Below are 19,694 nucleotides of genomic sequence, written 5' to 3'. Positions count from 1 at the left end.
GCTTTTGTTCTCGTTGGCGGCTTCGTATTACGAGTCTCCTGTTATCGCGTCCGGTACGTGCAGTCGTAGCTACCCAGCACGCGCACGAACCCGGCGAACTCGTGCAGGAGTCGGATCCCGGCCTTGACTCGGGGATCCGACTCGGGCCCCTCCAGGTCCAGGAAGAACATGTAGTCCATGTACGTGGCCTTCTCCACGATGCGGATCGGGTTGGCTCGGTTGGGCCGGTGGTCCACCCGGCTCACCCGCACCCCGCGGCTCTCGAACGCCCACAGCGCCCGGAAGAGGTCTGTCGGCCCCCTCTCCAGGGAGAAGGCCACCGTCGTCTTCTTCCCGTTCCCCTTGCTGCTGCCCAGCGCCAGCTGAAGGTAGCGGTTGACGTTGGCGCCGGGCGGCTGGTCCTGGAAGTTGCGCTCGAGGACCTGCAGCCCGAACTCCCGTGCGGCCATCTTGCTCCCGATAACCGCGGTGTCGCAGATCCCGTTCTCCGCCACCCACTCGGCGGCGGAGGCCGCGTTGGACGCCTCCTCGATCTCCAGGCCGAGGCAGCCGAGGCGCTCCCGGCAGTGGGCGAGGGCCTGAGGGTGGCTGACGACGCGGCGGAGGGCGGACCGGCGGGCGCCGGGTAGGGCGAGGAGGCAGTGGTCGACGGGGAGGATGAGTTCGCCTACGATGCGGACGCCGGGGTGGCGGATAAGAAGGTCGAGATTGCGGTGGATGGGCCCGTCGAGGGAGTTCTCCATGGGGGCGACGGCGCGGTCGGCGGAGCCGTCCTCGAGCGCGGCGAACGCGTTCTCCATGTCAGAGCAGGGGAGGAAGGAAAAACGCCCGGAGTCCTCCGCCGCCGTGGAGGAGTTGAAGGCCGCGGCGGCAGCCTCCTGGCAGTAGGAACCGCGGACGCCTTGGTAGGCGACGCGGAGGGGGCGGCCGGGCGAGCCAGGGTCCGAGAAGGCAGGAGGGCCGTCCCCACGGTTGTACTCGCGGTAGATGCGCTCGAGGTCGGCCACGGCCATCTCGAGGCCGAAGCGGGCCGCGAGCTCCTCGGCGACCTGCAGCGGAGAAGCAACAGCGGGGGCGCCACCCCCCACCCTTCTCCGCTGCTTGTCTAAGCTACTGCTACATACAATTAGGTTGGTACCGGAAAACCTCCTCCTGCTGTTGCTACTGCTACTGCTACTGCAACTACTTGCGCCGCTCTTCTTGCACGGAAGAGAGGCGTAGGTATGAAGGTTTGCCGGCAATCTAAGAGCCATTGTTATCCCTCCACCCAATGGCGTACGAGACTCCTCTTCCTGAGTCCCTGCTTCTGCAACTGCTCTCTCTCTCTCTATATATGGAAGGGGATGAAGAGAGAGAGAAAGAGGTGGTAGGTGGAGAGGAGGGCGATTAACGCGCGTGGCGTGGAACACTGGCGATTTGTGTTCACTTGTTGACTGCGGCAACAGCAACGTGGCTTCCTACTGCGCTTTTAGTGGGTCTTCGCTTTGGCCTTCTCTCTGCCGCACAAGGCGGACCCCCACACGCTGCCACTCCATTAATGGATGTTGCTGTGGGGTTGGGGTCCCGCTCTACCCGGCCTTTCTTTCTCTTTTCGCAGCTGTTGCCGATTAGAAGTCTCCCCACTCCACCGGTCATTGGATATTAATATATGATGGTGAGGTATCGACCGCATGACGATGAGGTGTCAACAATCCTCAGCTTATCACCAAATCACCTTCCATAATTGTTAGTGTAAACAACTTTAAGCCGTGGCCGCGGGATCGACGCGGCTTGGTTCGGGTCCGGATGATAGGGATCTTCCTGGGACGCTCCTCCCGACTACTGAGGTGGTCGATCACAGTGTTCCGATTGGGACGGGGTCGTCGTTTCCCTCGAGAGAAAACCCCCGCCTGCGTCTTTGGTGGACGACCTCCGCCTTCGCACCTGCACAAAGGTCGGGTTGGAGAGCTCGACCCGACCCCTCCGATCAAGTTAGTGGATAGTCCTAGGGGATTTCTCCCTTTTCTTCCCTCTTTTCCTTCGGAGTGCGAGGGTTTTTATAGTGATAATTATCGTTGTCTGATGTGCTGGCCCGCAGGGAGCGGGACCGTACTTCTGGTAGCGTTTGACGTTATCGTTGGCGTGGCGTGAAAGATCGAACCTGAACAAAGCGTTAATGCGCTTTGGTAGGCGTTCTAGTCTACGTTGACCAGGTGCCTCATCAAGTCAACAGAGGTGTAATGCGTCACCTAGTGCAGCTGATGTCACGTGAGTCTTCTCGTAATTATTACCCTCATCAATAATATTTTTTCTCAAGTCGAAGATCCATATGGAGTCGACAAGTTCAACTCGTGCGGGCTCGGTCCGAGTCAACCCATTATAGATGAACTTTCTCTGCAATGGAATCAGTAAGATGAACGGAGACCAGACCGAGTCATCAGATTCCGCCCATCCCATGCATGGGTAATTGGAACGAAGGTACGGCGAAGAGCTGGGCGTTCAACGAAGTGGAATTAATATAAATGGACTGGTCTTTGAACACGTGCATGCAAATGGATGCATCGTTGACTTGGAAGCACGAGGAAGACTATACCAGCATCTTTCTATTATTCAAACTTTGCATTTGTGTTTTTTCCAGTAACACCTTGTTCTAGTCATAATGTAAGGCCAGAATTAAATTAGTTTATAGAACTAAATTTATTATTATTAGTAATTTAAATTTAAATACTTTGAATGTGATTTAAAATTATCAAATTAATAAGTCAATTATCCTATCGAATACAAAGGAAACTTATTATAGTAAAAATTGCTTGGTCGACATATCAATGTCACTCGTGTCGACTCTATATGGAGGACACATTAGCTTCATGTAACTAACCAGTCGACCCATGTGGCCAACACAATTATGGGTTTGGTGCGGGTCGAGTACAAAGTTAGATCTAAACTAACCTCCAACTCAAACAATAAAAAATTATCTTTAAAAAAAACTCAAAATGACTCCATATATACTATATTAAAAATAAAATTTCAAGTTATATCATTTATCACAACAAAGAAAGCGACTTTTAGTTTGCTCTATGAAATTGATTAATATGCAAATCAAATAGAAAAAAAAGATAAATAAATAACATTGTTAATCTTATAAAACTTAAATTGTTAGGAAAAGATTTAACCAAGAAAAAAAAAATTGCTGTTTCTCTTTTTTACATTTCATAGCAGAATTCCAAACATTAATAAAATCTTCACTTTTAGTAGTCAAATTATATGTGCAGCAGTATGTGATCCGGCACGCAAACATGACCTTAAAAGAAATAGCCTCTCATTCAAGCAGTTGGTGTGCAGAGAGAGAGAGAGAGAGTCATTGTTCAGGGTCGGATGAGTAACAAAAAGGCTCTACTAGTTCTATCATGTGCTTTCCTTCCCCAAATGTTGGCTGCAGCAGATGAACTCGAGGAGACAGACGGTGGTGGCGATCTGCACCACCACGGGGTAGGGTTGTTCAGACACTGTACAGCTTCGCTATCTTTACACTTCTGCTCTGATTTGGTCGGCTGACTTCCTCATTTGCTGAGTGCTCTGAGCGAGCTCTCCAGCTGCTCGTGGTCGAGCCCATCGATGTCCTTCACCGTGGAGCCGTTCTTGTACACCTTGAACGCCACCGGCCCATAGCTACCGATCTCCTCCAACGACGGGCTTTGGCTGAGATCCATCTGCAAGCAGGAACATGATACATGAGAAATCCGAAAAGTGAGATGCACTTGTTATCATATTTTTAGATTTATGATCGAAATTAATTTGATCAAAGACTAGATTACTCGAAACACAAAGAAATGAAGTATGAAAAGAAGCTTTTGGACATGGAGGTCTCGATAACGAAAAGATAGAAACCCTCATAGAATTCTTGAGACGATTCATGTGAGATGATATACAAGATGGAAAATTTTGAGGAGTGTCGTGATAGGACTCGAACCGCGAGGAAATTAACAGTGGGATGTTGCTTGGACATTTTCTCCATGAAAGGAATTGTTTGGCTTGGAAGTTCACTAGATTTGTTGAAGACTAATGCAACAGTGATCCCTGCCAAAACACAAATGAAGCAAGGTTTCTCTCATTCTCCACCGAGTCATTGATAGAATAGTGAATGATGACCCTTACCTGGTGCCATGATGAACTGCTTGAGTTGATCTTTGTTAGTGACACGGACGAAGTTGGCACCAACCTTGGTGTCCATACTGCCTTCACCTCTCTGTTTCTTGAGCTGCTGTCGAGCCTCACTCAAGGCCTTGCCCACCTCCTCGTCGCCCGGAAGCTGGTCGATCAGTGCTTCGTAGTCTTGCACTGATGCCTCCCACCGCTCCAACTGGTAGCCGGACATAAAGATTTCAGTCCTATCCTTTTGTTGCGGAACACGCATCGGAGAAGATAAATTACCTTTGCATTACAGTCGGCTCTTCTGAGACGAGCTTTGGTGTAGGAAGGACGCATGTTCAAAGCAGCATTACAGTCTTCGATGGCCTTCTCCCACTGCCCAAGCTTCGACCGGCACGCCGCCCGATTGCAGAGAAGAATCGCGTTTTGGGGGTCATGGTGGAGGCCTTCCCCGTACGCCACACAAGCCTCCCTGAACTTGGAAGCCTTGAAGAGATCATTCCCCGTCAAACGAGCTGAGGCCACAGCTCGAGTCTTCCGGGCCACCGCACCGACCTCTCTGCTGCTCGGCTCGATCTGAGCAGCCTTCTGAGCTACGGCAACAGCATCCTCAAACCTTACAGAGACAAAACCCAAGCATAAACGATCTGCATACTCTTCGATCTGGTAGAAGAGGAGCACAGAGTTTGGTTCTGACCTTCCTGTAGCCAAGTGAATCTGTGCTCTGACTGAGAGCAGATGTGCACTTCTGGAAGCCCCAAAGAACTTTGTAGACGCATCGATGTTGAACTTTGGGGCGCAATTCAATGTCGTTTCTGCCTCCTCCTGCCTGCCGAGCGCCAGGAGGGCCTCTACATGAGCAGCCACGATCTTTGGAACACAACAGACAAGATTTAGTAGCTCGGATAGATATATCAATCGGAAGTGCATCATCTCTGCATGAGTAAGAGAGTGTAACTGAGAGACCTGGGGAGATGAATCGGCACCGGAAGAGACAGCAGAACGAGCTTCTTTCAGCACCGAGTGCCAGTCCCGTAGCTTGCGGGCTTCGTTGCACTTGGAGAGATGGTTTTGGAGGCGATGTACTTGCGCAATGTCCTCAGAGGTCGTCTCATTTCGTGCTAGCTTGAAATGGTGGATTGCCTTCTCAGCTTCTCCCAACCTAAGACGAGTTCATCACAGATCAAAGATCCCAAGTAGGAAGAGCATGATGTCCGAGTTGCAGGTTGCATACCTGAGATACAATGTAGCTAATCGCCGATGCGCCCTGTCATAAGAAGGATCGATGCGTACTGCTTCTCTGCAATCACTGACGGCCTCGAGAAGGTGGCCCATGGCCATGAGGGCAGCAGCCTTGTTGCTCCAGTACGATGCTTTGCCCGGATCGATAAGAATGGCGCGATCGTAGAGCGCGACGGCCTCGGCGTATCTCCCCTTCTTGTACTCCTCGTTGCCCATCTCCTTCAGCTCCTCCGGCTCCAGTCTCTTTGACAGAGCCCGGCACAGCCCCTCGGGCGCCGCGACCTCCACGGCGCTGCTGTTCGGGGCGTGGCCTGCGGGGCCATTGGTGTACCTGGGCCCTTGGTTGCCGTCGGGGATCCCCCCTTTCTCGCTTGCGGTCTTGGGCAGGAAATCGAGCACGTTCCGGTTGGGGGTGACGGCGCCGGGCGCCCGGATGTTGCCAAGGTTGCTGAAGACCATGACGTTGCCGGAGGACGCGCGGACGAGGGTGCTGCTGCCCATGGAGCGCTGGTGATCGTTAATCATGCTGTCGAGCTCGCCCGCAAGGCCGAGATTGCGCGCGCGGCCCGCGTTGCCCGCGGGCGCGCCAGCCGGCCTTCCGGAGGCCTTGAGGTAGCCCGGGGCGACCGCCTTGGGATTCTGCGGAGCCGGCGCGACGGGCAAATGGGACGCGTTCGCGGGCACCAGGAGGGAGGCCTCGTCGGACGCGGCGCGTCGGCGCTTGGAGTCGGACGCCGTCAGCTTGGGGCTCTCGGCGGCCGAGGTGGGGTGCCCGGGGCTCGAGCTCGCGGTCCCGCGGCGGAAGATGTTGTTGTAAAGGACGAGAAGGCCACACCCCGAGACCTTCTTCCCGTCCTCCTCCTCCATACTCTTTGGTGCTTACTCTTCCAACGACCACGACGACAGGGGAAGAAGCAGCAGGCTTGCGCGCAGCAACAAACGGTAATGAAGGCGCAGCTCAGACGTCGCAGGACACGTTCGTCGGAATCTTGGACTCCATGAACAGACTAGAGAAAGACCGGACAAAGAGACACCATGTAGCCTCAGCCTGTCCCATTCTGCAGAAGGCGAGGGGGAGGGAGAAGAACAACGTACGGAACAAGGGAAACAGGTGTTACATTGACAGGGCAAGGGAAGAGATCCGTTCTTTCCCTTCCCTCGGATTCTGACTAGCTTGTGGGAGGAGAAAGAAGACGAAGGAGAAGAAGTAAAGGGAAAGAAAGCAGCGGAGGAGGAGGACAAGTTTGAGGAAAAGGGGTGGTATTTTGGCTTGTGGGCGAGCGGAGTAAGCGGAGGCGGGAGAGATATGGATCTCAAGAATGGAAGGAAGACAGGGTGGGCGGAAGCAGAAGGCAGCGCTACGTTTGCACACCACACCCCATGGCTACGCTTAAACAATGTAGCAGGCGAGCGTGCGTGTAATTTCATCAAATAGGTAGTTGGAAACGTCCTCCTGACCCATATAATATAAATAAGAGCTAATTACATATGGATCTCATTAAGCACGTAATTTCTATACTTAAAAATTTTATATTAAAATTTTTATAATTCAAAAAATAAAATAAATAACTCTATTTATCCTAACGCTATAAACAAATGACATTAGGATCGATATAAAAATAATAGATAAAAATAATAATTTTAATATTTTTATTTTTAATAATTTTATCAATAAAAAAATAATTTTAAAATTTCATATGTTAAAAATAGATAAAATATTAAAATTATTTTTTTGTTCATCATTTTCTACCGATTTAAATCATGATATCACGTGTTATGTTTTTCATCAATACAACTGATATTGTTAGAATAAATAAAATTATTTGTTTCACTTTCAAAACTATAAAAATCTTAATATAAATTTTTTAAATACAAAGAGCATGATACTAATAGAATCTAAATACAAAAGATAATATATAATTAACCTTATAAATAATGGGCCTAAAGGCAAATGACCCACTTGCAAATCGACCATGACTTCGGGACGATCTATGCCGCTAGTTTAGCCATGAATCGAAGGACTCGCAAACTCGTTTCGCTAACCAAAGTCATATGCTCTAATGTAACATATCTCACCATGGATCCATAAATGAGTGAAAAGGAATATGATTATATAAAAGATTAGCAATTAACTTGAACTTAAATATCATGGATCACATAAATTCAAGCATATAACCATCATGCTGGTTCCCGACACCAATTGCCATTTATATACACATCAAGAGTAGCTTCATCATGTGAGTGTTTTGAGTTTTTTGGGCCTAAGAAGAGAGTCATCGTCTTCCTACTGCAAAAATCTACATATTCTAATCATTCAAACTCTAAAGGATGACAGATAATTTTAACACGAGGTTTAGCTTCAGAAGAGAAGCTTCGACTGCACTACATTTGATTCTATGATCTAAGACACAAAGCTATATTAACAGTCTAAAAGCAGGTACGTCAATCTGAACCATCGCAAGATACATCCTCAGAATTATGGTAGACCAAGGTAAGCAGGTCGTCGACAGTGTACCCTAGATGTGAGGATGCAAGCATAGAAGCACCAACAAGGACAGCCAAGCCGAGGCCGCTCCAAATCCATCTTCGTTGCCGTCTTCTTCTTACACGATTTTGGCGAGCCAACTCTGTGAACACATCGTAAACAGTCAATCATGCATGATCTTGGATGCAATATCTTTTGATCAAACACATGAGATGTCGTAGAACCATGATGAAAAAAAGAGTTCCTACTACCATAATAGAAAAACAAAAGGGTTAGAAGACTGATGTGAATGATTTTATACAAAACACGGCATCGAAAAAAGAGGGAAAAAAAATAAACAAACTAAAGTTAGGTTTTATGTGATTTCTCTTCTAAAATTATTGATGCACTAGTATGTTGAAGAAAAACAAAGAACAGTTTAGCTGTCTACATAAAGAATTCAAATGTAAATGAAATAATGCAAAAGGACTTACTGATGATTTCCTGATTCCTCAGTGACATCTCACGGTTCACAGCCTCATAATAGTGAATTCGTTCTCGCAGCCGAGATATCTCATGGTTCTTCATATCAACAACTGCCTGTGCAGCTGCTTCAGTTTCAGCCCGGGCCAAACCCCTTTCAACAGCTTCAGAAACATATCTTGTAACTAGAATCTCCTGGCAGAGTTCTGCAGGATCTATCTCAAGCTGAAATCCTCCAGCTTGCTGGCTTACAGGATATGTAACTCCAATTTGAGACAGACTCTCTGCTAATCTCCCCCACTGGGTCTGCATATGGAGAAGGGCCATCTCAGTTGTCTTTCGTCTCTCAATCTCTTCAATAAGGTCGACCCGTAAAGTGCATAGTTCCTTTTCATATTTTATACTCGAGGACAGAGATGACTGTGAAGCAGAACCATCTGAGATGAAATCTGCAAAACCATAGCAGTCAGATTCAAAATGTTTAATTTGAGAAACTTGGTAGCCCAAATTAAGTAAAAGGACATCAATTTACAGTTTATAATTCAGATCAAACATATCTAATCTCCAGATATCAATTAGGGACTGCTGTCAGTTCTGATGATTTAACAACATAAAGATCTAATACACTTAAAAGACCTGAGTTTGCAACTTCAATTTGTTAGAAATCTGAATATATTTTGCATCAAAATTGTGCATAAACTAAGAATCTTTTTTAAAAAAAAGAGAGAGAAAAACAAGGATGGAGGAGGGTTGGAAATAATGCTCTATGTTCCTCTTTTCCAGAACAGACCAAAATGCATCTTTTTCCTCTTCATTTTTCTATATCTATATCTCATCCTACAACCTGATGCCAGAAAAAACTGCCAAACCTGCTTCTTTAAGCTGAGGTCTTAACCAAAATGTGAACACTTTCAAGAACCACTTTGATCCTTAGGTTGAATCAATCAAGTAATTTTTTCTATATATGGGTCTCATGATCAAGCCAATTAGCTCACATTGAGCTTTTTTCTTTGCTCCAGTCAATAAAAAAAAGATGTACTAAAAACAAGTTCGGTTGCCCATACATAAATGATTTTTCATAAAAAAATATCTTCTAATATTTATTCTGTAGGAAATATTTTGCTTTTTTTTAGATTGTCATCGCAGATTATATTTTCGTTTTTGGGGCTTAAAAAAACTGTAGGAAGTTATTGAAAACCTTCTTATCATTAATTTTTAAAACATCATCTAGAGACAAAACACTTTTGAAAACACCAAATTGTTAAAGAAAGAGTACTAACAATTTCCTTTTTGTAAAATCATTTATCTTGTCCATAGTTAATATACAAAAGGATGAAGGCTTTACTGATTGTTTCAACATTTCTCTTTCCTTAATGCACCTCTATCTCTTGTAATGGCACTTCCTTTTTGTGTTCTTGATCAATAGACCAGACGACCACTAAAAAACAAAAATCTTATTAGCCAAATACACCTCTATGTGGCCAAGGCCCTTGAAATAAAGACTCCAATCCAACACAAACATATAGGATCTAGAGTTCAAAGCAATGCCCACATATTACTTTATTAAGAATAAACAAGGGAACACTAACAGCTTTCCACATAAACCCATGAACATATGCCTTGGCACTTCCTATGCTCAGATTTATAATGCAAATATGCCTTACTAGCTTATTAAATAGCTATCAAGTTAAATCCAGCTAATCGAACCACAAACCATGTAAGCATATCTGATTGAAGGCGGTATTTAAAACAGTAACATAATTCATGAAATCTGTAGTTGTAAACTTAACATACACTTTACTGGAAAAGAAACTAAATAGGGGGAACTTTCACAGATTCACTTGTAGCAGGCATCTACCACCACAATAAGCACTTCTAGAATAACGAGGATGTCAGGACCAACTGAAACCAAGAATGCTCGAGCAAGAAATTTATTGTGAACAACCGCTATGACAACGAACATATCAATCAAGCTAAAAGCGAGGCATCATCAGAGAAGAACACCATTTCATCATCTCAAGACATATCAAGTGTATAAAAGAAAGACGCGCAAAAAAGATATAGATTTTGGGTACGAGAGAAGATAATACCTTCAATGGCATCATAGAATTCGGTATGGTTAGGTGTGCGGCTCCCAAATCCTGCGGAGCTTTCGCCACTGCAGCAGCTCGTAACGCTCCTTGTCTCACGAGGGCTCCAGAAACCATCTTCATCGTCATCTTCACCAACGTCCCTGTCCAGGACTTCCCTTTCCAGTCCATTTGTTCCCTTCTCCTCCCCTCTGCAAGAGGCATCCAAGCGGCCGCTCTCCTCGTTGCCTTTACGTCTGTCCATCGGAAGCTTCCCTGCAGCCAAGCAAAACTCAACTCCCCGATGAGCATCACGCTTCCGCTGAAACCGGAAGCCACCACAACCTGAAGAGACGGGCCAGGCGCCGTTGTTGTTGCTGCTCAGGCTACAAATATTTCCGTTAAGGACACGAGGGAAGGCGGAGGGGGAGGAGGAGTCGCGAGAGGGTGGGAAGGAATTAGGGAAAGCGAGCTCCTGGGAGAAAAGAAAGAGTTGCTGACGAGCCGAGAGGTACTTCTTGCTGTTGTCGCCATCCTCGGCTTGGAGATCTCGGTCGGAGGCAGAGAAGGCGACGGCGGATTGACCCCCGTTTGGCTCCAACAGCCGCTCCAATGCCATCGCCGCCATGCTGGGCATCCAAACGAACCGGCAGCTACTAACTCGCTCACCAGATCGAGATTGGAGAACACGCTAAGGAGGACGAGCAGGAGGAGGTAGGCTCAGTAGTATTTGATCTCTTCTTCGTCTTGAATCTTCATGATTGCCCACGTTTTCTTGGGAAGGAAGGCAGAGACTTTTGCCGTGCAGGGGCCACTACTAAGCAGCAGAGACCGATCCACGAGCGTCAACGGCGCCGCGCGCGAGCCAGCCGGTACCGTTGAACTGGGAAGAAGGAGAACAAGGGAGGCGCGGCCTGGGTCGGTGTGGTGGAGTCGGCCGCCGGTTGCCCTCCGACATTTGAGGCGGGATGGGTTTGATGGCCTCGGGAAAGTTGCCCCTTTTTGGGGGGTTTCGGTCATTCAAATCAAACGGGCGGAAAGAAACCCTAATTGGCGGGTTCGAAGCGGGATTTCACTTAAGTACAGGCCAAAGAAGATCCGGAATCCGTGAAGGAGTCGGTGGGCCCACCGGGTCCATCACATACCCGCCTCAACCGCTCGCGCTCTCTCTCTCTTTCTCTCTCTCTCTCTCTCGCTGTTGTTGTTCTCCATGTTGGGCTCGGTGATGATGGAGAAGCCCAACACATGGGAGTATGCGGGGTTACGCTTCGTCATGCGTCCCCAACTGCCCTCACTCACCCTGGGGAAAGCCACGGGCTCTAAACCGTGGGCACAAGAAGGTTCATCTACGTAAGTGAGCAGGCCGAATTGCGTTGACTCAGAGAATGGTTGACAAAATTAATAGTCTATGACAATAAATATCAAGATATTAATTTGACTGAACACAGCATGCTGCCGTATATGGTGACGTATGAAAGGGACGGTGACATGGTTGACGTGCATTCATCAGGACTCGAGCGGTTTGGGCGATCAATTGCTTGAAACAGATGGCCGGGCTCGGCTCAGCAAGTCAAATCCGGCACACACGTACTATTCATCACATGATCACCACTGCATGCTTAAATCCCGAACAGTAATTGATTTGGGAATTATGACGTGTGGATGTTTAATTGCAGTTTTTATCTTCATCTTCACATGGTATACATGTCACCCTTGAATGATTGCCATATTATTATTATCTTTGTCAACCTGGCTGACATCTTAACCTCCGTCCAGACGAAGTCTCATCTTAACTCATATGGATGCTATAGTAGTCTCTTTTTTTTAACAATATCTTTTCAAGGAAGGAGTTTTAATAGTATTTTGATTTTTTTTTAATGTTCTACATGATTAGAATGGTAAAATGAATCACTTTTATGCTCTCGAGGTTTATTTCGGTCAGGAATTCAGATCTCTTACATAGTTTAGGGTCGAGATTTCAGATCTCTTATATAGTTTAATGCCGAGTTAGACCATAATTGTATTAGATTTTGTTATTTCACAAATCAGTTGGAGCATATTAATTCCATGTTATAAGGTACAATTAACCAACAACATATTGCCATAATGAGTGGAGGAATAACTGACCTTGGAAAAAAAAGGAAACCCAAGTTACGAACAACCATATTACCTGATTTGGTAGCGTTTATGTTAGATGTTGACGTAGTCAACACTTGTCGAAACTGATGATGTCGTTGAACGACTTCCTTATCATAGACCACTTCTTCATGATGGTTATAATCTATCAAAATTTTTACCAAGCAGGCTAACAAATTCACTTGCTCATTCCATAAATCCACACGTAAGAGAACTTTCAGCAACCTTCTTAGAAGTAACAAGAGTTTGTCCACTTGATTGGTTTATTTGCTAGTGGTTCGCCAATCCGAAAACCAGCGGATAGAAATTAAGTTGGGTTTTCTGAATTCAAGGATTAGCTATTTAAAACTGATATAGTAGATTTTATGGGAATTTAAGGAGATAAAAGAAGATGCCAGAAAGATTACCTCAACCAATCGTACAGCAAGTCAGGATCAGTGGTGGGGGTGTTGCTTACAACATTTGAGAGCTTCTCTTGGATGTGTCTCGCTATCGGTACGAGGTAACGAAAACATTGTTCAGCCTCTGTGATATACAATACAGATGATTGTCAGCTCGGAAAAGAGAGAAGTGGCGGAGTCACCTATGGCGCCAAACTCGCACAAGGTAGATCATGCAATGGATGGCCCTTCTTGTTCCTTTCCATTATCCGCCTGGCCAAGGAGACCTGCTTGCCTACGACAAAGACGTAGGCCTTGCCTTTGCCACCGGCACCACGAGCTGTCCTCCCGACACGGCGGACATACTCGCTAGGATCACGAGGGAAGTCGAAGAGTACCACATGGTCCACACCTGCAAAGTCTATGCCTCGTGATGCCCTGTCGAAAGATCATCAAATACCAGTTAGGAAGAAAAGACTATTTTTTCTTCTTCTTTTCCAACAGAAGCATTAGAAGAACAGAAAAAACAAATATAAGTAGAAGGGTAGAAAGCATGACGAAAAGAATTGTAACATTAATTTTGATCTGAGACACAGTAGCAGATAACCAAGGATTACAATATATCATTAATTAATGTGCATGGTTAAAAAAGAACTATGCTATTATACCTACCTCAGCATGCAATATTAGTTTATCAGTCTATGCCTTTCGCTGCAATTGGTTATTTCAGCACAATCAAAGAATGATAACTCGAATGAGATATGGTAAAAAGTTCATTAGTGCAGCAGCCATGAAACTATATTACTTAAAAGAGTAAAGGACATGTGAAAAAAGTTAACCATCTAAACTGCTATCTGAACACCAGCATTGTAGCTTATTGAGCAACTCTCTCATGTTTCATAAGTGTATTTCCTGTGCTACGGCAGCATGGAATGGCAAGACTTGGATTTGTGATCCTTTTATAACTCAGATGTGTTTTTATAACTTGTTTTCTAATTCAAGCTACATAGAAAAAGTTGAACTAATGAATACAATATTTGCCACATTTCCATTACCTATCAGTGCAGATCAGAAACTTTGAATCTTTTGAACGTGAGTTGAGAAACTCTCTCATGTTTGATAAGCGTATTTCCTGTGCTATGGCAGCATGGAATGGCAAGACTTGGATTTGTGATCCTTTCCTATCAAAGCGATTCAATACATTCTCCACCATTCTGCAGGTTTCAATCTGTGGAACAAAACAAGTTACTGCTTATCATGAAAAGGAGATGCCCGGTTGGTTTCAATCTGCAAAGCTCGAGGAATAATTGCCTAATATTATAAATGAAGATGCCAACTTGAAGTATGAAGGGCTCCTACGCTAAGATGCATTCTTTTTAAATGGATCTTTAAATTTGCCAAAGTAAGAAAAACAATACTACATCCAGTCAGCATGAAAATAATGATCTCCTACACGTACATTCATTACTCATTTTGAATTATGTTTATAATTTCCATGTTTCTAATTAGTCAAAACATAAATTTAGAAATTCAATGTTACCTTATTGCAGAAAACAATAGTTTTAGGAACTGGCAGTTCTAAAAGCTGCAGAAGAGCAGATTTCTTATTTTGAAAAGCAGTATCTGGATTCTTCTCCTCCCCTTCAGCACCACTGCAGTCAACAAGAACCTGCAAGTGAATAATGTTAGTCATTAAAAGTTCCAAATCAAGTTAATTGCTACAGGAAATGGCCCCCATTCATCTAATTGAAGAACAAAGTGATAAGATATTTACAAAGTCAATAAGAACATGTTTCATATAAAGAAATTAATGGTATCTGAAAATTCTGCAGAGAAGCTTTCAGAATATTCACTAACCAAATCAGGATCACAAACATCACAATTCAGTTTCTCTTCCAATTATATAAAAATGGAAATATCTAAAGAATATATATGAAATTTGAAGACATCTGATTTTAGTTCTGTCATCAAGTGGGGAAGGTGATGATGATTATTTCTTTTGTCAAAAAAGCAGCCAAAACTCAGATTTTGTTAACCACCAACTAGCCTCTTATGTTTTCTGCAAACATATCTTTGCCTAACCTTGGCTATAAATTTGTCATTGAATCAGGAGGGTTGATGTCAATTGCCAGTTGGCCTAAAATTCCTGTCCACAATTCCAAGTAACCTGGGGCTTGAGTTGTTCAACCACTAGTGTTATACAAATGGACAAAGTACAAGAATGATAATTATGATGAAATATTTTTCGGGGTTGCCGACGGTTGGTCTGGCAAGTGATATTAAATATTTCATTAAAATTAAAATTGGGAGCAGTCACGAAGTAGGAGAAAACAATTTTGTATTTCTACTTTGATAAATTGAAGGTGAATGTGATTTTTTGTGTATATAAACACACAATCTACAATTAAAAATATCAAGTATTCCACAATCATTCATTCAGTTGCCAGAACCAATTATCGGCCATAATTACAGCTTGGCTACACCTAAAGACTGATTTTACATCCCATTTGTTAAGTAGCCAGAATCAATGATTTTACACGTCACTTCAAGGTAGAAACAAGCAGATAATGGAAGACTAACCTCTTCGAGACCGGAGCTTGTACGGTGCATGCCAGGTCCCATGATTACTTCAGAGTCCGGAAATATTTCAACCACTTTATTATAGATATCAACTGGAAGAGTTGCAGTAACAAAAAGATATTGTGCCGACACTGGTGCAGAACTGATGAAGCTCTCAAGAACATGTTCAAATCCGTCATCTCTGAATAGGATGTCCACTTCATCAAGGACAACACTGCATGTATTAAAGAGATTAGTTCATAGGTGTTTAAACAAGCTCTATTCTTTTTTTTACATTGCAACCTCACAAGAAACAACTTTACTTTTGTGTGCTTGATACTGTCTTAGAAAACTCCCGAGAACATACTGTGACTTAAAAACTTTTGCTATTTCTTTTAGAACTTTTAGTTCAAAACAGATTGTTGTTTATGGAAGCTACATTAACCTTTCAGCAAAGGTACATTAAGAACCATGCCAGTTCAGATCTGTACAAAAGAACATTTCTGCAGTCACATAAAGCAAACCAAAAGAATTCCAATCAAAATTAAATTTAACCGTGATGCTTTGATATAGCAATAACTGAAAAATGCAAACACGGATTACCATCTAAGGTTCGTTAGTTGCAGAAAGCCTTCTTGTAGCAGATACATATAACGGCCAGGTGTTGCAATGAGTACATCGGATTCTTCATTAAGATTGTCTAGCTGAGTTTTCTGTCGAAAGCCGCCTGTTGCAACCATAGATCTGAATGGGACACCATATTTTGCTATTGACCGGCAATTACTAAGAACCTGCAAATATAAAAGGTTCAGGCAAAGTCAAACGCTAACATCAGAAATAGAAGTTCCATGTCATTCACAAACACTTGAGTGAAATTCTAAATTTTATTTCAGCAGTTCCATCAATATGCATCACATGCACTGCATTCATATATATCAAATTCATGCTACTCCATCCGACACAATACCATCGGCAACACCCATTTCTACTTTGAATATGCAAAAGCAAATCCAACTCACTAAGCAATGATCAACATGGCGAAAGAAAAGGAACAAACTATTGAACAATAACAAGAAAGCCAATTATTAAGTGCATGTGAAAAGGCAGCCAATGACAGAAAATGAGAAAAAGCAAAAGAAGAAAAATCACTACGATTCCCAGAAAAGCCAACTCCAAATCATCCACTTCTTCTTTGCTGTGTAAATTTCAAAAACAATTCGAGTTTTTTAGGCAACCATTGTATTGGAGGAAGGACAAAGGAAAAGCAATCCACAATCAAAATGGGAGTCCAAATCAAGCATGCAATCACAGAGGAGAAGAAAACTAAGACATGAAAGTATAAAAAAAAGGACCAAAGGGACAAATTGTCAAAATCAAAACTACAGAGTCACAGACCATAACAACAAAGGGACAAATTGTCGGTTTCCATTTCAATGTAGGCCCTGTGGACTTCTCATTTAACAATTTTTGTGAGTTTGGCGATTTTAATTTATATTGATTTCATTACCTACGTCAAAAAGAGTTTAGAGAACATAAAAGTGATTGGCACAGAGTTATACATGATCGGAGTTATTCCCTTGCTGTACAGAGTTATTTATCTGGCCATATCCCAAGAGCATGCAAATAGATGATCATGCATGTCTATGACCAATAATTGGTTTCTAAATTTATTTGTGCTTTTAAGACTAAACAAAACACAATAAATTTCTTTCTAACTCATGCTCAAATAATACAGCCAGATTGTTCAATGATGTTGTTGTGTTTGGTAGCTTATGATACTCTTGTAAAGGCATTCATCTGTGTTTGTCTTAAATATGTCAATAGTCACTTATTTGGTTTCTCAAAGTGCTAATTATCACTAGATATTACACCTATTAGCAATATTGACCAGATATTATGCCAAGATTCTATATTCACTGTTGATTAATTAGTTGCACCAAACTAGCTAGTTTTGACAAGACAATCAAAACTGAACGGTATAGATCAACTTCAACTATTGGTGCCTCAGAAAGATGAAACACAGAGAGAAAAAGTTGGTGATGGTGACACCAAATACCAACCTGTGAAGCCAATTCAGCAGTAGGCACCAATATTATCACTCTTGGGCTCCTTGATGATGCTTTACCAAGACCTAGTATCTCTTCCTGTCTTAAGCATTGTATAGTTGGAGCAAGATAAGCCAATGTCTTACCAGATCCACTCTGATCAGCAACAATACAAGTCTTTCCTTCTATAATAGGTCCATATGCCATTGCCTGCAGTATTCAAAAACTACATAAACGTACTGCTTGAGTTTTCACAAGTCATTTTATTCCCAAATCAAACCAGTGATCAATTTGGATAATTTCATTGACATAATTGTGAACAGATTCAGAAGCAAGCCAAGGATCCAATATGAGAATTTCGCTGAACAGATAATTTATATAATATTTGCATAAGAGGAAACCCATAAAATTTTCTTTAATCGAATTTACTAGATTTGACAGTATCATCATTTTCTGAGATCATAGAAACTAAGCAAACTTATAAGGGGTTCATCCTATCAACCATGATCAGAGGTTATCATATAGTGTGAGACTTCCGGTATAGATCGAAAAAAAAAAAAAAAGCAAAGCAAATATTCTCAGCAGAAACTAAGAAACACCTGAATATGAGATGGGCGAAGGAACGTCAGTCCCCTCAAAGCACCAACCATGTCATCAGTGCAACCAACATCTTTGAAAGATTTCCTGCTAAAAAATCCAGCATTAGTAGCCATTTTCTTGTGCTGCTTGGACCGGACAGCTGTACCAGCCCGATTAGAAGCAGCACCTCCCCATCCCCTGAAGGAAGCATTCCTTGGAACAGATCTGTCTAGAAATGAAGCATAATCATCTTCTCTAGAATTCAAGCGCAAAGAATTTGTGGCTTCAGTCTCTTCATTCACTGCTGAATTGTCCTTCAAATCTGAATCCTTCAGACCCTGTGCTCTGCCACAACCAAATGAATCTGTTCGATTGGTATCACTTGAAGGTGAATCTCCAACAAACGTGACACTTCCAATTTTAGAGTCATCCATATAATTTTTGGAGGTTTTCTTTATCAAGGACTTCACCTTCTGTGCCTTCAGCCTTCCGAAACTTCTACGAGATCCACCAGCAGGCGCAACTTTCTTATTGCCGGTTTCATCAATAGGCATTGTCACATCAACTCCTGTGGTATAAAAAACCTCTGCAACCTTAGGAGACGATTGACAAGAAAGAATCAGGAATAAAACAACTCATAGTATGAAGACCAGCTCTTACTGAAGAAGCAGCAACCATCAACCTATCCTCACCAATCATGACCAGTTCAACAATGTGTATGTCTCAACGAAATAATTTTGTAGTTTCCAATGCAAAATCAAGAAAAGGAAAAATAAAATCGCATGTCGGGTTTTTGACCAACTCATTACGCGTTCTTTAGAACGTGAAGTAGGGTTTCTGCCTCATGAATGGAATTGTAAACGACGAAGGTTACAAGCGGGGGAGAGGACAAGGATTGCTCACCTTCCTGTCGACCGTCGGCGGTAGGGGGTTTCCAAGAGAGGACCTCCGCGGAGGGGATGGGGGTGTCGGCATCGTCGTTGTCATCGGACCCTCCCCAGACGATGAACTTCTCCCCAGTCTCTCTGTCGACCAGGCGGTAAGCGCCGGCCGTCTCCATGGGGATACGCTCGTAGCCGTGGCGGCCGGACGCTGCAGCCACCACCGGCGACTCATCCCTCTCCCCTCGAGCGGCGCGTTCGAAGGAGCAGCCACATCGGCGGCGAAGGGCGAAGAGGCGCCGAGTCGGAGAAAGCAGAGGAGGAAGTAAAGGGCTTTGGAGAGAGTAGGAGAAGAGGAGGTCCTTCTGAAGAAGGGGAGGAGGAGGAGCGCTGCTCGCCAGCATTTTGCTCTCACGTCACTCTATCGAGAGAGAGCGAGCGAGGACGAGGCGAGGGAACGACGAAAACCCTCAGCTACCCCGCGAGTCGGGATAAGGATTCCTCGCAATAAAAAATCTACATAATTAATTAATTAATTTGTAATTTCTATTCTGCCCTCTTCCTTTTTTTTTTTACCACTTCAAAATCATATTTGAATTAAAAATCAAATAACAATGATGATTTTTTTATGATAAATTAATTATATAATGTTGAAAGGAAAGCGTTGCGGACTTGACTTCTTGCAAATGCAGAGAACGATGCAGATAGAAATGCTCTATCGATGTCGC

The 19,694-nt window shown here is 43.8% G+C and overlaps 4 protein-coding genes across 6 annotated transcripts; all 4 read right to left on the bottom strand.

Annotated features, from left to right (window-relative positions):
• Window positions 1–41: 41 nt before the first annotated feature.
• On the bottom strand, window positions 42–1,253 carry LOC135638937 (arogenate dehydratase/prephenate dehydratase 2, chloroplastic-like). The gene has a single exon (XM_065152545.1). The coding sequence runs from the start codon at window positions 1,251–1,253 to the stop codon at window positions 42–44; it is 1,212 nt and encodes a 403-aa protein (XP_065008617.1).
• Window positions 1,254–3,477: 2,224 nt separating this feature from the next.
• On the bottom strand, window positions 3,478–6,357 carry LOC103979547 (inactive TPR repeat-containing thioredoxin TTL3-like). The gene is made up of 7 exons (XM_009395721.3): window positions 5,363–6,357; window positions 5,095–5,290; window positions 4,826–4,998; window positions 4,411–4,744; window positions 4,135–4,339; window positions 3,950–4,056; window positions 3,478–3,689 (listed from the first exon to the last, which is right to left on the bottom strand). Exons 1-7 carry the CDS (start codon window positions 6,235–6,237, stop codon window positions 3,540–3,542), a joined length of 2,040 nt encoding a protein of 679 aa, XP_009393996.2. The 5' UTR covers window positions 6,238–6,357; the 3' UTR covers window positions 3,478–3,539.
• A 1,185-nt stretch (window positions 6,358–7,542) lies between these two features.
• Window positions 7,543–12,275, bottom strand: LOC103978903 (uncharacterized). The gene is made up of 3 exons (XM_009394856.3): window positions 10,408–12,275; window positions 8,329–8,766; window positions 7,543–7,997 (listed from the first exon to the last, which is right to left on the bottom strand). Exons 1-3 carry the CDS (start codon window positions 11,021–11,023, stop codon window positions 7,813–7,815), a joined length of 1,239 nt encoding a protein of 412 aa, XP_009393131.2. The 5' UTR covers window positions 11,024–12,275; the 3' UTR covers window positions 7,543–7,812.
• Window positions 12,276–12,728: 453 nt separating this feature from the next.
• Window positions 12,729–19,457, bottom strand: LOC103978904 (DEAD-box ATP-dependent RNA helicase 50). 3 transcript variants are annotated; one of them, XR_671187.3, is made up of 10 exons: window positions 18,989–19,457; window positions 18,106–18,653; window positions 17,522–17,716; window positions 16,065–16,252; window positions 15,483–15,696; window positions 14,443–14,571; window positions 13,958–14,130; window positions 13,106–13,340; window positions 12,930–13,011; window positions 12,729–12,843 (listed from the first exon to the last, which is right to left on the bottom strand). XR_671187.3 is itself a non-coding variant. In XM_018822767.2 (9 exons), exons 1-8 carry the CDS (start codon window positions 19,368–19,370, stop codon window positions 13,106–13,108), a joined length of 2,064 nt encoding a protein of 687 aa, XP_018678312.2. In that variant the 5' UTR covers window positions 19,371–19,457; the 3' UTR covers window positions 12,905–13,011. The 3 variants fall into 3 exon arrangements, 2 of the variants coding, with proteins under 2 accessions (XP_018678312.2, XP_064994899.1); XM_018822767.2 differs by lacking the exon at window positions 12,729–12,843 and having other exon boundaries at window positions 12,905–13,011; XM_065138827.1 differs by lacking the exon at window positions 12,729–12,843 and having other exon boundaries at window positions 12,905–13,340; window positions 18,106–18,678; window positions 18,989–19,118.
• Window positions 19,458–19,694: the final 237 nt, after the last annotated feature.

The sequence above is a fragment of the Musa acuminata genome, chromosome BXJ1-3 (assembly GCF_036884655.1).
Source record: "Musa acuminata AAA Group cultivar baxijiao chromosome BXJ1-3, Cavendish_Baxijiao_AAA, whole genome shotgun sequence".
Taxonomy (NCBI): domain Eukaryota; kingdom Viridiplantae; phylum Streptophyta; class Magnoliopsida; order Zingiberales; family Musaceae; genus Musa; species Musa acuminata.
The sequence above is the reverse complement of the archived record's forward strand: the minus strand, read 5'-3'. Positions and strand labels throughout refer to the sequence as shown.